The sequence below is a fragment of the Rhineura floridana genome, chromosome 12, assembly GCF_030035675.1.
Source record: "Rhineura floridana isolate rRhiFlo1 chromosome 12, rRhiFlo1.hap2, whole genome shotgun sequence".
In the NCBI taxonomy this organism is placed as follows: domain Eukaryota; kingdom Metazoa; phylum Chordata; class Lepidosauria; order Squamata; family Rhineuridae; genus Rhineura; species Rhineura floridana.
This window is the reverse complement of record NC_084491.1, coordinates 11,689,138-11,707,507: the sequence shown is the minus strand read 5'-3', so window position 1 is coordinate 11,707,507 and position 18,370 is coordinate 11,689,138. Positions and strand designations below refer to the sequence as shown.

At 43.8% G+C, this 18,370-nt stretch overlaps 1 protein-coding gene across 10 annotated transcripts in view; it reads right to left on the bottom strand.

The window, feature by feature from the left end:
* FGFR1 (fibroblast growth factor receptor 1) overlaps positions 1–18,370 on the bottom strand; it is a 126,040-nt gene that overhangs the window by 54,237 nt on the left and 53,433 nt on the right. For 8 of the 10 annotated variants that reach the window (XM_061592556.1, XM_061592552.1, XM_061592557.1 and 5 more), the window contains exon 3: positions 1,554–1,817. The exons of the other annotated variants lie outside the window; for them this stretch is intronic. In XM_061592556.1, the coding sequence (XP_061448540.1) occupies positions 1,554–1,817 (264 nt within the window). The remainder of the gene's footprint in view (positions 1–1,553; positions 1,818–18,370) is intronic. 10 annotated transcript variants of the gene reach the window in all.

Genomic DNA, 18,370 nt, shown 5'->3' with positions numbered 1-18,370 from the left:
GAAGCCTAACTAAAGGAAGGGATTTAGAAAGGACAGTAAATAGCAGCTAGCCCTAAATGATATTTTCTCTTCCTGTCAAAAGCAAAGGGCCCACGGGAATATTACTTGATCACAGAGCTTGGAAGTAATCTGTTACTTTTTTGAGGAATGAGTGGGTAATTCCTTTACATTTTGATTGTAATAGGAGTGATTTTATTACTTTTGTGGAGCAATTGTAATTTTTCCAGCATTATATTTGGGCATTATTTGGGGGGGGGGAGTGGGGAAGTCTTCTGCTCCTCTGATTTGTGGATGAAAATCATGTGCCTCAAACTGTGCTTCTGTGCAGCATCGCTCTTCCCTCATGCTCTGTGGGTGGGTGGGAGGAGGTGGAGAGCGAGACAGGGTGGAGTGGAGAAAACAATGGATGGTGGTGGTGAAGAATAGAGTGGAGGGAGAAAGGAGCTGGAGGGCAAAAACATGGATAAAGGAGGCAGCAGCAGAATGGAGATAAAGAACTGTGGAGGTGAAAGATGACGTGTGTGTGTGCACGCGTGCGTGGAGGGCAGGGTCTGGGAGGTGGTTAAGTGAGAGAGATTGTGCTTGCTGGCTGAGTGGGGAGGGGGTTGCACTTGGCTTGATGTGCAGAGATCTGAGTAGTGGCCTTCCCTTACCAGTGGAGAGGCCACCATTTCTACTGTATGGATAAAAAGAATTATTCTACTACCTCTGTATGTGTGTGTTTATTTTTAATGTTGTTTTAGGCTACTTAGATGTGCAGCAGCCAAGGCCAGCAACTTGTAGGCATTTTTTTAAAACAGTAACCGAAATGTAATTGTAGCGATTATTTTTGAGAAAAAGCAAAGTAATCAGTTACTTTCAGAGCAATTGTAATTGTAACAGTAATTACTACTTTTTTGGGGCCATGTAATTGTAACTGTAATTTATTACTTTTTAAAAGTAATCTTCCAAGCTCTGCTAGGGCTTAATTTGAGCCTGGACCCATTTTCATGCCAGGGCTAAGCACGTAAAGTGATACCAAAGACAAGATGGCTTTTAAGCGCAGGAAGCTCCCACATACACCCCAGATCACGGGAAGGACTTCTGAGTCAGAGCGTATGACTTCCAGACAAGTTTGTACTCAAGCGCTTCTCATGTTAAGAATTGGGCAATGCTGCCAACAACCCTGCAGAAAGCAGGCTAAGCTGCGAAACCAGGAGACTTGCTCACAACGAAGAAGAGAACCCAGAACTGGGTTTTGCTGCAGTCAGAGTGGACACTATCTGCTATGCCAGAGGTGGGGAACCTGTGGCCCTCCTGATGCTGATGGAGTCCATCTCCCATTAGCCCCAGCCAGCATGGCCAGTGGTCAGAGCTGTAGTCCTGAAACATCTGGAGGGCCATAGATTAGCCACTCCTGAGTGATGCCAACACTGCTTTGAGCTGAATGCACCTTGGACAGCTCCTTGAAAGTTCAGACTAAAACCTGGAGTGAATTCAGTGCCCGACTGACATTGGAGCCACCAGCCTCCACTGTTGATGTCACTCATCCCTGCAGCTGGCCTGCTACAAACCTGAGACATTCACGGAGAAGTAGGTGGTCTCGCTTCCAGAGGGGCTGTTGGTCATGCAGGCATAAAGCCCTGAGTCCTCTGGCACGGCGTCCCTGACCTCCACCTCCTCCCCTGTGATGCGCGTCCGGTTGTTCTCTGAGAGCTGGACCCCATCTCGAATCCAGTTGATGCTCTGCACATCATCCCGTAGCCGGCAGCGCAACTGGAGGAGGTCGCCAGGGTGAGCCGAATAAGACTCCACTTCAATGCTTGTTTTGGGCAGAACTGGAAATGTTAGAGGAGACAAAAGAGACAGAGAGGGGAAAAAACAAGGGGGAAGCAAGGTGTGAATGGTTTATTGCAGATGCATTATTCTGGCAGCATGCAAACTCTGGGGGAGAGGGCATCCCTCCTACAGTCGTAAAACACAGGCCTCAGCTGCCATGCGAGTCGTTTGGAAGAGCAGAGGGAGCAAGAGTTTGGGATGGAGATTGTCGTTTTTCATTATCAGTACAGTGCCATCGATGTACACAGTGCTCTGTTTTTTAAAACATGTTATCAGAAACCAACTGCAGCCACAAAGCATCGTGCTGCAAAGGGCAAGCGTCTGATCGAGCCCAAGACAAAATAGCAGGGTGAGATGGAAAATCCAACTCCAGGAGGAGCTGCACCTTCCTGAAGCTCAGCAGCTAGCAAACTGGCCTCCATAAAGCCTTCAGAGCAGGAAGGGCATAGAGGCAGCAGGGGTTAAAAGCATGTGCAAAGAACTATAAAGCCCATTCAACTTTCGTTGCATGGTCCATCGGCATGGGCTTCTCCATTAAGTCATTGTTTCCTCATTGCTTGCTTACACAGTTATGGGGTAGTTCGTACAAACAGCTCGGCATGGTGTTAAACCTTTCCTTGGCAGCACCAGTTCACCTCCAGGTGGAGAGGCAGGGACTGCAAAGTTAAGTATTTCTTCACATAAATAAATGCAAGCTGAAAACTAGATTTCAGGGTGAAGAGTTCTAGTCTTGCTTTCTCCCTGACACATGCCAGGAATTGTTTTCAGGGGGAAATACTTAACCTTGTCACCCCACCTCTCCATTTGCAACAGTATACTCCAAGAACCACATCTACTGTTTGCTAGACATAGAATCCTGCAAAACGAGGACACGGGTGTTCTGCTGAAACATTCATTTTACCATCTTGGGTTATTTGCTGTGTTTCTTTATAGAATGGTGAGAGGCACTCATCGGCAGTTACAACTCTGCAATTGTTAATATAATCATTTATCTCAAGATGAAAGCGGTGGGATAAGAGCAGCTGATCTTGATGGATAATCAACCCGCAGCTTGCCTCAACCTCAGAGTTACCCCTAAGCACATGCCAACAAAACTGTAGTTTGAAGTAAATTCAGGTAGTGATATCCCAAGGCAGACAGCACGGCAGGGGGAGGTGTGAATACAACTTATGAAAGGATATTCAGACTAACTTGTAGTTTGATTTTCCAAAATGGAGAGGTTTTTGGAGTCTACAGTTTCAGAAACAAGCCTCCTCCCCACCCTTTTTTGCCTCCAACATCTTGACACATACATATCTAGACAGTAGCATAGTGGCAAATTCAGAAGTGCAGGGTCCCATCATGACAGTCACACCATACCCATCATGGCAACACCCCCTTTTCCACATCTCCCTTGCTCTCCCTGTCATCTCGCAAGTCCACACTCCACTACAACAGACATTCCTGGGAGCCACCAGCATAAAGGAGAGGCTGTGTGTTAGCTACTGAGAAGAGTTTTCTCGGTGGCTGACTCACCTCCTTTCACTTTGATCGGCTCCAATCAGCATAAAAGGACAAGGACTCTTCTCAGTGGCTAACACCCTCCCTTTTCATGCTGACTGGCTCATACATAGGGACCTGGCTGGGATCCTGCTTCCCAAAAAAGTAACAGGTCTACAATCCCCCATGACCTCAGGTGACTACACACCTGTATCTAGGTAATTCTCTCTCCCCTGCATCCCAAATATGAAGGTAGTAGAGTCGTGTAAACATTAACAAGGTTACTCAACTACCTGCCTACCAATGTTAGTCATCAGTCACCTAACACAACAACCACAAAAAAAAACCAATTCCTGGTTGCCTAAAGATGATTCTTACTCACCACATTCAGTACAATGAAACACCCAAGGGAGAAAGAGCAAATACAACAAAGCTTCCTGTTTCTGTAGCGGAATGCATCGTTTTAGCTATAAGGGATAGAAACTTGATTTTTAAAAATATTAAACTTGAGATTCTTAGACTACTGAATTCTGAACCATTTGCTGAATGCTATGCTACCCTAGAATACATGCAGCTCTAAATTAACTCCTGCTGAAAATAAAAGGCAGGCAGCATCCTATGCTGGAATGTTACACTGAAATTATTTGACCCAGGAGAGCACTTTGAGAAAGGAAGGAGAAGGGTTGTAATTAGGCTTGGCCTCTGGCTGCAATCTCAACCATTTTTAAAGCAGAACCTGCCAGAGAGATTCTCAGTGGTAGTATAAATGCCTGACACGCAGAAGGCCCCCAGTTCAATCTCTGTTATCTCCAGCTGGAACTAACTCAGGTAGCAGGCCTGGGAAAGACCTCTAAATGAGACTTTGGAGAGCCATGAACAGTCAAGAGGTCTCAATCAGGGCTGGGGAACCTGTGGCTTTCCAGATGTTGCTGGACTACAGCTCCCATTATCCTTGGCCATTAGCCATGATGGCTGGGGCTGATGAGAGATAGGAGCCCAACAACATCTGGAGGACCACAGGTTCCCCTTCCCTGGACTACATAGACCACTTGGTAGAAGGCAGCTTCGTATGTTCATAACCTGGCAGTAGGATGTATAACCACTCTGTTATTTTAACAGGATGTTTTAGTTATGTGTTTATCTACTCTCATTTTTATATTGTTGTGTGGATGGGGTTATTTTAAATTGGGCTAAAAACATTCTGTAAGGAAAATTTTCAATAAAATGAGCTCACATTTCTGAAGTTGAAAGGCTACCAAGTGGTGTGATTATAACCTTCAAGAATACCCAATCAATCAATCAATCAATCAATCAATCTCTAGCAGCTTTTCAATGTCTCTTGTTTCTTTATCAACCTAAAGAACATAAAACAGGAGGGAGAAGCATGGGGACGTTTGCTTCCTTAGAAGTCATTTCCATCACTCTGATAATCAAAGACAAGGACTGAAGCTACCACCATAGTTTTTGAAGCTTGGAGTGGTTGGCACCTTTCCCCAACACCACCCCTGGACATCCCTGGGACACGCATAGGGGCCAGGACCAAGACGGATTCATAGATTTTTTTAATACGCTGAGCCCAAAGGCAACCACATACATGCCAAGCAAAAAACTGCTCGTCTTCTAAATGCTCTAAAAATTTACTACATAATTTTGTCCTACGTGTTACATAACGCATTAACAAAATCTGTTGCCAAGTTGCTGAATAGAGCACCCGGACCTGACACAGACATATTACACCTGTGCCGATGGGATTGCACTACCTACCTGTCAGCTACCAAGCCAGGTTCAAGGTCTTATTTCTTACATATAAAGCTCCAAACAACTCAGGACCAAGTTACCCGAAAGACTGTCTACCTCTGTACAGCCGTACAGACCTGTGAGCTCACTGAGATCATCTGGGGAAATTTTATTTGTGTCACTGTACCCTACAGAATAATGTCACAGAGAGGTGAGCCGAAAATGGGCATTTTCCGCCATTGCCCCTGCACTGTGGAATGCCCTTCCTTCTGCCATACAGAAGCATCATCTATCAGTTGCTTCAGTCATCTAGCAAATACATTATCTTTTTGTCTTGGCTTTCCCCAGTTCAAACGATTGGACCCTATAATTACTGTATTTCTGTTTTATGATACTGCTTTATTGTTTTTACGTTGTATTTTTGTACACCACTTAGAGGTTTTTAAATATTAAGTGTTTTAGAAATGGTTTTAAATAAATCTTTTTTTAAAAAAAAAAAGTATTTCAAAGTGCTTCACATATATTGTTGGTTAGCCTTACAACAATCCAGTATGGAGGTTACTATGGTTACTGAGAGATAAGGGAAGAAAACTGCACATCTTCAAAAGAGGTTCCTTTATTAATCCTTCAAATTCCAGAACTCGGTTCCGATTCTGGAAACAAGTTCTGTGGATGAGTTCTGACACAAAATAAGCTCTGGTACTAAGAGTTCAACTTCTACTTCACCACAGACTTAATTCGATGGGCCTTGGCCACATTACTATACTACTGACCTAGCTGCCTCATGGGGATAATGTAAGAATTACTGACAAGGTTTTGAAGTGGCATGTATGTTTAAAGATAAGCATCAGTAGAAGGGTGGGCACTGGGACATTGTTCACAATGTTACACCTGTTCATGCTGTGATCTTTGGAATGCCAACCAAACTGGCATTTGCAGGGAACATCCAAGGCGACTTAACAAGGCATTCCTATTCCTATGCTTTGCAATTCAAAACAGAAGCAAGACAAGTTCCAGTCAAGCCTTCTAAGCGTTGTTTTGCTGAGGAAAACTGGGCAAGTTTAAAACATAGTGGGGGAGGCGAAGGGGTCCACTGACAGAAAAACTGTAAAACAATGTGCTACTTTGCCCATATCTCTGAATCCAGACCATTATCTTGCCGTTGTATGTAACACATCCCAACTAAGCTTTTCAAGGAGCTTTGCATTAGAACTCACTGCATCCCATGAACAACAGAGTAAAAGCAAGCTTCTAATTAAGCGTGTTCCCTCCAACCTTTTGTGGCATCTTAGTGCTCAAACGCAAACCTTTCATAAAGCAAATCATTATTGACCTTGTTTGCATTTGCAGGGCTAACTCTGTAACTGGTTTAGGTCAGTACAGCTGGAAATGCTGCAATCCTATCCCCACTTAGCTGGGAGTAAGCCCCACTGAACTCAATGGGACCTACCTTTGGAGTAGGCACAGATAGCTGCAAGCCTATGCCTAGACACACCTGCAAGTATGCCCCACTGAACACAGTGGAATGTATGGACTAACAATTGTAGGACTGTACTGCTTATCTTTTTATTCTTTTTTTAAATCTAGTGGTATTTGTGGTGGGGAGCAGTTTCACTAATTATATATACAGAGAGTTCAACTGATCTTTTCTTTTCTTACAAGTAACCAGGGAGGTGGTAGCATCAAGGGACAGCCAAAGCAAAGAGCTCCACAGCAGCTGCCTGTGCTATCATGGCCAAAGGGGATGGAGCCAAGATAAACAGCTCCTTGAAGCCTGGGAGCCTGGCCAGCAAACAGAGTACAACACCGGCATCTAGTGTGGTGCAGTAGCTTAGAGTGCTGGACTAGGACCTGGGAGACCAGAGGGTTCAAATCCCTGCTCAGCCATGAAGCTCATTCGGAGACCTTGGGCCAAGTCAGCCTAACCTACCTCACAGGATTGCTGTGAGGATAAAAGGGGGGAGGGGAAGAACTCTGCATGCCACCTTGAGCTCCTTGGAGGAAAGGTGGGATGTATATATGGAATAGTCACCAACTATGCCGCCCAACAAGATCCGCCACGCAGGGCCTTCTCTCAATCCCACCAACAAAAGTAGTTAGGTTGGTGGGGACTAGAGAGAGGGCTTTTTCGGTGGCGGCCCCCACTCTCTGGAATTCCCTCCCGTTCGATCTTCGACATGCCCCTTCCCTGGATACCTTCCGCCAAGCATTAAAAACTTGGCTGTTTGGTCAGGCCTTTGAGACTATCGGGATGGGCTAATTATATACTCAATCCCCGCTGCTATGTATTACAATTGCTGCTATTCTGTCACTGATGATTATTTGTATTTTATTGTATTTATTGTATTTACTGTATTTTGTATTTTATTGAATTTAATATGTACGCCGCCTAGAGTGGCTTCAGCCAGATAGTATAATAGATATTATAATAGATACTACTCCCAGATATAATAATAGATAATAATAATAATAATAATAATAATAATAATAATAATAATAATAATAATAATAATAATAATAATAATAATAAATTAAGTGTTGCTGCTGCCTCCTCTCTCCCCTTGCATTACCTGGGCTGGATGCACAGTCTGGCAGCAGCAGGGATCGGATGAAGATAAGCAGCTCCTTGGGTCAGCACGCCCAACAAAGAGTGTGCAAAGCAGGAGGAGGAGGTGCAGCCTCCTCTCTCTCTCTCCTTGTGCTGCCTGGGACTGGCTGCTCAGTTCAGTGGTGGCAGGGACCCAACTGATCCCCCCTCAAAAGCAGCTACCCAGCCAGCATACCCAGCAAAAACAGGTTGCAATGCAGTGGCAGCAGCCTCCTCTCTCCCTATCTTCATGTTCAGACCACTGGCTGCTTAGCTTGGAAAGACCCAGTAAAGCATCTGTTTTGTATGCAGACAGGTTTTATTCCTGGTTTTATCAGGTATGGCTGGAAAGAAAAACCCTGGAGAGCTGCTGCCAGTCAGTGTAGACAATATGGAGCGAGATGGACCAAGAGTCTGACTCAGTATAAAGTAGCTTCCTGTTTGGTGGCAGCTCAGGTTGGTTGGAAGTCAGTGGTTTTTTTTGTTAAGAGGTTGGTGGGCCACATCCACATCAGACATTTATTCCACTTTTAACTGTCATGACTTCCCCCAAAGAATCCTGGGTAGTGTAGTCTGTGAAGGGTGCTGAGTGGAGATGGACTGCCTTTAAGTCAATCTCGACTTATGAATAGGGTTTTCATGGTAAGCGGTATTCAGAGGGGGTTTACCATTGCCTTCCTCTGAGGCTGAGAGGCAGTGACCGGCCCAAGGTCACCCAGTGAGCTTCATAGCTGTGTGGGGATTTGAACCATGGTCTCCCAGGTCATAGTCCAACACTCTAACCACTACACCACATTTGCTCTCGAGTGTTATTAGGAGATGCCCTATTCCCCTGACAGAGCTTCAGTGGCCAGAATGGTTTAACAGTAAGACCCTCTTCTCAGAGAACTCTGAGAATTGTAGTTCTATGAGGAAAAGAGGGGTCTACTCACAACTCTCAGCACCCTTCACAAACTACACTTCCCAGGATTAGCCAGAACTGTTTAAAATGGAATAAATGTCTGGTGTGGATGTGGCCTAGGGCTATAGCAAGAAGGCACACTGGAGAGCTGGACACCACATATCAAGGGTTGGCAACAGTCCGTCCTGAAAGTGTAGGCCTTCAGCAGCTGATCGACCATGCCAAACCCTGATGCTGACTGTGTCCACACATAACTTGGGTAACATGTCAAGGGCCGCTGTGATATATTGGTTCGCAAACATAGGTTTGCTCCACTTCTTTTCCCAAAAACATTTTCAAGCACATACTTTAGCACCTTTAAGGTGTACCCCTAAATAAGGTAAGGGAATGGCAACTTGCCTAAGGCCACCAATCAAGCTGATGAATGGAGTGTTACATGAACTGAGGACTTTCTAAAAATCACAGGTCTTAGCCTTTGCTGCACCATCTCCCCTTGCCAATATGATTAAATATTAAATCTGCCAAGAATAATCTAGCAGGGCTCACTTCCCAGCTGCCATTAAATGGAACACCATGGTCTGGAGGTCCATATATAACCCTTTGACCCACAGTCAGCTCCAGGTTTGAGGAGGCCATTGGCAAAGTACCCTCTGATAGGCCCAACCTACACTAGTCCCACCCCATTTATGTGGTTGCAGCGCCAGATGCTGCCATTTAAATTTTGCACAATGCCCAGGAATAGCATTATGGGAACTTAAAATGGAGGCTCTGGGACCCAGCTGTTCTCTTAAAAGGACAGCAGGCATCAGCACTGGGATCAAGGATGCTGAGTGTTAAAACCAGCCCTGTATTCACCATTTTGGAGCTGTTCACATGATATTTTGCCCTCGGGAATGTACCCAGGGAGACAGAGAGTGAATAAAATGAACTGGAGGTTCCCACAATGTGGGACTTGCCAGTTCACTTGTTCCAGCGAGAGGCATATGGGAGGGAGTGTGTAGAGCCAAGAACTACTCCTTGTCGATCACCGGGTACAATTCTGGAGCAAAGTATCATCCAAACAGGCCAGTGATTAGTTCTACTGTTATTCCTCCTCTGTGAAGGGTCCTGTTAAGAGCCTAGAAGGTTGTGCTTGCAATACCTTCTCAGCTTCCCTCCACTTCTACCGCAATCACTTCAGCATGCGTTATCTCAAGCAAACTGAGCTCTGGACAGTACAACCCATTCAAGTCGTAGCATACTGGAGTTGCAGCCAGAGTGGTAAATCATTGTTGTTGTTTTTTAAAAAAGGCCCCACTGCTGGGAAAGGTTGGTTTCAAGGATGTCTCCAGTTATTCGTTGCCATCCAGAGAATTCCAAGCGTGAGAATATATTCAGAGAGAAGGGAAGCAGCTGCCACGAAACCCAACATTTGTTTGAAGAGCACAAAGATCCCATTTTTCTTCTCCTTCCACAGCTCTCCAGCTTGGCTCTGCTTGCCCTCAACCTGGCTAGTTCCTCTCTAACCCAGAAAGAAAGAAAAAACAAGAAGGGCAGATGGAGGGAAGACAAGAGAGGAACGCTGATACAGCGCAAAAATCTGCTCCAGCTGATCTTGCCATTGCAAGAATTGGTTTCTTCTTCCCTCCGAATCACTAGATTCCACTGTTTTCCTTTCTTTTCTTTCTTTTTAAAAAACAACAAAGCTTCTATCACTCACAGCATTGAAGAAAAAAATAATGTAACTATGAAGACTGTGGCCACAAAGGTCAGAGACACAACAGGTGCTCTGAATAAGAATTCTACAGATAAGAGTTCCACTTTCATCCACCAAATGTTGCATAACTTTTGTTCCCTTGGGACAAGTGCAGACTAATCTTGCACGCTGCTAAAAACCTCTCTAAAGTGTGTTGCAGGATGGTGTGCAAAAACAGCAGCTAATGAACAACATTAACACTTATATGAACGAGTGGATCACTCCAAAAAACATTTAAGGCCATCTTCAATATTTCCCTTTTCATCCCCCATTACAATAACATACCAGAAACAAAACAGACTTGAAAAATAACCAAGTTTGTTTCTTTACTTGGAACTCCACTAATTAAAATTGGCTGATCAAAATGTAATTAATTAAATTACCAGTGAAACGGATTAATACCACGCTTACAGCTCTACTTTTGAGACAAGACTGAAGGTTTAGTATAAGGACAGGCAACAGTCCACACAGACCTTAGCTCCTGATCTAGAGAATAAACTAAACAGTGACCCAGATTATACAGCTGTTTGGATGAATAGGCAATGGCAAAGTTAAAAGTGCTATACGTACAGAGACTGCATTGAGAATCAAGATAAACCAAATGTATTTTGATGGGAGCAAGACACAGGCTCACTCTGCACACAACACTAGGCCAAACCACGGCTTAGTGCAAATACACAAGCGTGCAGGCTCCCAGAGAGGAGATTGTGGCTGCTTTGCCCCTCCTCCAGTGCTGCTAAGAGCTTTGGCTTTGCATGTTGTTCAAACCCAGGCTCGCAGTTTGTCACCTCCAGACAAACCATGAACTGCAAACCAAGAACAAACCTTGGCTATAGTTTGTGCTTTATCTGCAACAGGACAAAGTATGAGCCCGGGTATGAACAACACATGAAGCCAAGCCATAGCTTAGCAAAGCAGCCGTGATATCTTCTCTGAGTGCCCATGTGTTCACACTAAGCCATTGCTTGGCTTAACGTTACATGCAAACCAGGTCACACTGAGCCTTGGGCTTATATGTACCTCTTCCTTTTCCTTATTTGAAACAACCATATTTAAAATTAAACACACTTTGTAACAAACCATAGTTAAGATTAAACACAGAGGACAAAAAGGAAGGGGGGCTGTGCAAGAGAAAAACACGCTGAAGTTCTTTCCCATCATGGTTTATCGTGATGTCCGATAGACAATATTTTATTCATGTAGATATTTACAAATGTTTAGCCTATGGAGGTCTGGCCAAAGGATTGTTTTTCTCTAGTCATCAAGGTTCATCAAGATTTTCCTCATACCATGCATCCATACAGTAAACCTGTAAGATAGGCCTCAACTAATCCCCCCCTTTGTTTTTTAAAAGATGAGGAACAGATAGGCTGAAAAAGACAACAGCCCAGTCTAACATCACCTAGTCAGCCCCTGGCAGAACCAAGATATTAAAAAGTATATTTTTAAAAACCTAAAAATATGAACCCAGGATTCCCAGTTTCAAGGCTGAGAGGATCTCAACACATCTCCTGGTCCCTGGTTTTATGCCAAATTGCATGGCTTCCCCATCCAAGGGGGATGCTTCCTTACACAGGGTAGGAAGCTGCCTTACACTGAGTTAGACCATTGGTCCATCCAGCTCAGTACTGTCCACACTGACTGGAAGAGGCCCCCTGGGGTTTCAGGCAGGAGTCTCTCCCAGCCCTACCTGGAGATGCCGGGGATTGAACTACTTCTGCATGCAAAGCATGTGCTCTTAACACTGAGCCTTCCCATCTCTGTGACTGTCAAGTTTTTTGACAGATTCCTCCAGCTTCTCTGGGACACTTCTTATGGTCAGCCCCTTCATGCCCGCAGTGACCCCAAGGATGCAGGTCGATCAATGTCCCCCTCCACATCAAAACATGACTTTCTTATAAAAGGGCATCCTCTTTTTCTCAAAATGCAACTCAAAAAAGTTGACAGCAAACATATCTTTTAAAAAATCATATTTTATTTTTATTTTTTGTTGATGTATTGCTATGTTTTTTTGACTTTGTTTTGTCTTTTGAAAAATTTGAATAAAAATTATTAAAAAAAATAAAAAATAAAAAAATCATTTGTGTTAACGTGAAATTGGAATTTTATAGAAGCAAACATGTCAAAGCCTTTGCATTTCTTAACACTCATTGTAGCCATCTACCAGACATTTGAATTAAAGGGTGCATTTTTATGTTAAAAAGATGCACTGGGGAATCACTTATCTTCTAAGGTTTAGGATTATAAATGAAGCAATAACTCACATATTTATACAGCCACAAGAGTGGCTGTATACTATAATCAGCATGGATTTTTTGCATTCCGCAACGTTGAATCAAAAACACCCTCCATGCCATTCTGATGCTTTCCATAAGCTCATTTCAAAACAAAACCTTACAAAACATCTAGCCCTGAACTCAGAAACGCTTGCTTAACAATCCTCTAAATTTTCATGGAGATAGACAAAGCAGAGAATCGAGAGTTCAAAGTGTAAAAAGAGAGAGAGAGAAACCCAGACCCCTTTTGGACTTTTTTCTGTCAGTTCTCATAATCTGTTGAAATTAATAAAAAATTAGCCATGTTCACAGAGTACCTGTAATCCTATTATTGACCTTGCCCCATACTCTCACCTTCATCGTCTGCAGTTTAAAAGGTAAGAAAAATGACTGACTGATTTTTAATTAATTTAAGAAACTGAGTATTGAATTCAATGATAATGTCAGGCATGCTCAGTAAGAACCAACTGTCAGTGTTCTAAAGTCAGACTAACAGCTGTTTGGCTTGCCTAATCAGGGGGCCACATCCATACCAAACCTTTATTTCACTTTAGACAGTCATAGCTTCCCCCAAAGAATTGTGGGAAGTGTAGTTTGTGAAGGGTACTGAGAGGAGACTCCTATTCCTCTGACAGAGCTCCAGCAGCCAGAGTGGTTTAACAGTCAGCCACTCCGATTGAAGCTCTGTGAGGGGAACACTCTGTGAGGGCTTCTCTTAGCAACTCTCAGCACCCTTCACTAACTACATTTCCCACGGATTCTTTGGGAGAAGCCATGACTGTCTAAAGTGAAATAAAAGTCTGGTGTGGATGCGGCCAGGGACAGCTTTGGTTTAAATTTCGGTGGGAGGCTACATGTGCCTACTGTAGAATAAAAAGGTGGGGGAAATGCTGAAAAAGAATGATACTGTTCACAATGTTTTCCTTTTGGAAAGGAAAGAGGCTTCCCGTCTGCCCAATGCCCACCCACCCAATCTCCTCCTTCCTCCCCATCCCCTTCTTGCCCTCCTCCTCCCCTCCCTGCCCCTCCCCCAGCTCAATTTCACCTATCCTAAGTAAATCCCACTGAACTCAAAAAGCATGCAAATGAACAAACCCATCCTCCCCTACTCCTCTCTCCTATTTCCTCCCTCTTCTCCCCTCAACCTTCATTCACCCCTCCCTTCCAATCTCCTCCTTTCCCTCCCCTCCACCCTCCTCCTCCCCCTTGGTCAGTTTTTCCTATTTTAGGATTATGACCTGGGAGACCAGGGTTCAAATCCCCACACAGCCATGAAGCTCACTGGGTGACCTTGGGCCGGTCACTGCCTCTCAGCCTCAGAGGAATGGTAAACCACCCCTGAATACCACTTACCATGAAAATAGCGTCACCATAAGTCGGAATCGACTTGAAGGCAGTCCATTTCATTGTCAAGCATGATTGCACAGGTGTAAATCCCACTGAACTCAATAAGCATGCAAATGATCAAACCTGCCTTTCTCCCTCCCATTACCTTCCTTTTGCCCCTTCTCTCCTCCTTCCTTCATCCCTCCTCCTCCTCCTCTTCCAATCCCCTCTTTGCCCCCCCATCCTTCTGCTCCCCTCTCCCCCCTTCCTTTTGCCCTCTCCTCTCCTCTCCCCCTCTCCCATGGTCAGTTTTACCTATCCTATCCATGACTGCATGTGAGTAAATCCCACTGAACTCAATATGCATGCAAAGATCAGACCTGCCTTTCCCCTCCTTCCCCTCTCCTCTCCCTTCTTTCTCCCCTCCCCTCTTCCTTCTTTCTCCGCCCACTCCAGCCCTCCCTCCCTCTCCTCCCTCCCCTCCAGTCAGTTTTACATATGTTAAGCATGATTGCATGGGAATAAATCCCAATGAACTCAATAAGCATGCAAATGATCAGACCCGCCTTCCCCCTCCTTCCCCCTCCTCTTCCTTCCTCCTCCCTTCTTCCTGTCCTCCTCCTTCCTTCTTGCACCTCCCCCTGCCCACTCTAGGCCTCCCTCCCCATGGTCAATTTCACCATCCTAAGCATGATTGCAGGGGACTAAATCCCACTGAACTCAATAATGCAAATGATCAAATCTGCCCTTTCCCTCCCCCTCCTGCCCGCTCCCATCCCCCTCCTCTCCTCCCCGTTCCCTGTGATCAGTTTCACCTATCCTAAGCATGAATTCAGGGGAGTAAATCCCACTGAACTCAATAAGCATGCAAATGATCAATCAATTCTCAGCAAGCTTGCACAGGATCCCATTTCTTACCTCCCGGATTAAAAAGCAGAGAAATTCACTAATAGGCAAAAAGCTTTATGGTTTAAGAACATACCTATCGCCCACAGATATTTCTATCAAACTTTAAAAAGCAGGGAAATTGGGCAGCTATTGTGAATGCACCAAGGGAGCAGGAGACCTGACCTCCTCTCTGAGATATTGTACTGCCCTACAAATTTGTCAAAATGAAACACAATTTGGGTTGGTCTTTCACAGTCCAATCCACTTCCTATGTAGCTTGGAAGAATTTGGTAACATGTGCCTCTGAGCATATGGTGAGTGACGGCAATACCTGCAATCAGCCCAAATAATAGAAGACGTGCTGTGCTGATCTTATTTTAGCAGGGAGGAAGCAACAATATTAAGACAGTTGATACAGTTCAGATAGTCACTTTAAATACGTTTAATTTACATTGCAATTTTATAGTGAAGTTTCCTATAGTAAATCATTTTCTGTTGCTTCTGTTTCTGTGAATATGTGAACTACAGCAACACGTTGCAACACTAAAAAGAAAAGGTCCAAAAACAATTGTGGAATAATGGCACTGACTGTTCTGCAGAATAGTTTCCAGTGGACATGAGGAATGATCTTGGGCAGGCCAAGTTTGTTTTTTCCAACAGCTAGAGTTACTGCTTAAGGAGCAGCATAAATCAATCTGATTTTACATCAAACTGCAGTTTCAGATTCAATGCTAATGCGCCCGAAATAGAATAAACCTCCAGTTTGAAACACAAAAGGCTGTCTTCATCATCATATGACACTGACTAATAAAAAGGCTTTGAAATTAATAAAAATAAATTTGACACAGATTTCTGGGATGAATAATGAGAGAAATAATTTCCTAGGTTAGATTCTCTGTAGAAACAGTAGTAACACAGAAAAGAAGCAAAGTAAAAAACATCATACAAGAAGAAGAACAAACATACAAAAATGTAATTCTCCATCTTTGGAGATGGCAGGTGTTGCCACCACTCACCATATGCTCAGAGGCACATGTTACCAAATTCTCCCAAGCTACACAGGAAGTGGATTGGACTGTGAAAGACCAACCCAAATTGTGGTTGCATTTTGACAATTTTGTAGGGTAGTACAATATCTCAGAGAGGAGGTCAGCTGCTCCCCTGGTGTATTCACTATAGCTGCCCAATTTCCCTGCTTTTTAAAGTTTGACAGAAATATCAGTGGGTTATAGGTACATTCTTAAACCGCAAGGTTATTTTGCCTATTAGTGAATCATATTTATTACTTGTGGACTTCTCACAGGACGAATGCACTAGCAAGTCACCACGGGTGCTAGAATCCAGGCAACGCCACCCTGTATTTCCATAGGATGGTGATTTCCAAACTTTTTTTTTGTCATGATCCACTTGAAAATTGCTGCGGGTCTTGCCAGGCCATGAAATAATTTTTCTGCCTGTTGTAACAATTGTAATGTGCTGTGCTAGATGTGAGATTTTTAATTCTGTTTTTACAGATGCACCACAGACCACCTGAATGAAACATGTGGATCACTGATGGTTGCAGACCATAGTTTGGTAACCCCTGCCCTAGGATCATCCATGGTGCCCAGATGGATTATCTTGTACTCCCATTTTTGTTCTACAAATATCTGACTTCTGCAATGTATTCAGTTCTCAAATTATGAATATTTTCAAGTACTAACCAAATGACATGGTCATTTAGTTTCTATCTCAGAAAAAGAAACACCACTTTGCTCAGTTAACTATCAGCCCTTTAAGTTCTGGACACTGAGTTCTGAGTAAATGTGAAACAGGGTCAGGCTGTAAGCCCTGCTTTGCTCAGTATGACTTATTTCCAAACGAGCGTGCATAGCACTAAAGCCTCAGCCTTCATGTAAATCAGGTGTGGGGGACCTTTGACCCCCTCAATGTTGCTGAACTACAACTCCCATCATCCCTGGTCATTGGCCATGACTGATGGAGTTGATGGGAACTGTAGTTCAGCAGGAGGGCCAAAGGTTCCCCATAATTGATGTAAATGATCTTAAGAGATTGGTCTGTGAGCGGCTGTATTTCTGAAGTACATGTGCACAAAGGTTTTGGATTATACTCCTAGGTTATAAATCAGTGTATTTTAATTGATTTCCAATTAGAATACCTGCTTGTTCAGGAGGCACATTAATTTCAGAATGGAAAACTTTGTTTAAACTGGTTGGGTTTTGTTTTTGGGTTTTTTTGTGAAAACTGCCTTGATTTAAAAATAAATAGCTTAAAATCATTCCATTGTGCCCAAATGACAATACATAAAGTGCGAGGGTGTGGGCAAAATGCTCAGAGAACCATCACAAGATGACAGTCGGCTGTCCTCTCAGCTCCTAGCATTGAAAGCACATGCTCTGCCCCAACGGTTGCTCGAGGGATGCTTGAGGCTGAACGTTGTTCTCAACAGCTACTACGTCCTATAGTTTCATTTCCCACCCCTAGACATTATCAGAATTAAAGCTGGTGCCAGGAGAAAAGAAAAATGTTTTCAAAATTATCTGGAAGGACGCATCCTTATACAAGTTGGCTCTGCTCTGACCCACAAGCTGGAAATTTGTTCCAGATTGCTTTCTACCTGCAAAGCAGCTTGGTTTACTGCATGGCAGTCAGAGATTGTACCTGCCTTTGGCTGCCTGTTGCCTATTCTGTAACACGTTTTACAAGAGGGTCACTTTGAAAAGGTCAACTCCACCCAACATTCCTGTCTCCTGCTGCGATCCTCTTAAACCTGATCTTCAAAGTAATACTAAGCAGATGAAATTATGCATAATGTCTCTGCACATTAGACAGTGGGCTGTCAGGACTTTAGGGTACGAGATCCAAAAGGGAGAGGCTGTATCAGTCTGTGTACAGCACTTTTCAACAGAGGTTTTGTAGGTATGGCCCAAGTGCAGAATCAACAAATAAGAAGCACGATTGAATTTCTTCTTCTGTTACACAACTTGACAAATCGCTACACACACTTGATCCAGTACAAAACCTAGTCCTTCAAAACTGTCTAAGAGCTCATCCTACTTTTATGCCATTGTTTCCCATTATACCCCAGTTTGGGATTTTCACTCCAACACTACCACCCTCCCCCTGCAAGTCTCTTGCTCTTGTAAACAGTATCTCCCTGCTGCCCCCTATGCTCAGAATCCCCCTCCCAGGGTATCTACATGGTGTTACTTTTCTCTCCGTTTTCCCTGCAAAGCCTGGCTTCTCCATAAAGCCTTTGGCTTAACCTCTTAGTCCTTACCCTAAACTGAAATAAGTACCCTAAACTGAAATAACCCTAAGTACATGAAACATCATTCTCGCATATACTTCCAGTTGCCTTTGCTCCTATCATCCCCTTGTCATCTGCCTTGCTCTTTAAAGGTAGATTGTCAGCTAGGCAAGGCAGGGATCTGTCTTTTCCTTTAGGATATAGAGTGCTAAGCACTACATTATTTATTTATTTATAATTTAAGTTATATCCTGCCCTTCCTCCCAGCAGGAGTCCAGGGCGGCATTATTTGATGACGGATCATGTTTATGATCATCATGATGACTGAAAACTTCCAAACAGAATAGCAAAATGGGCCAATGGACAATTTAAG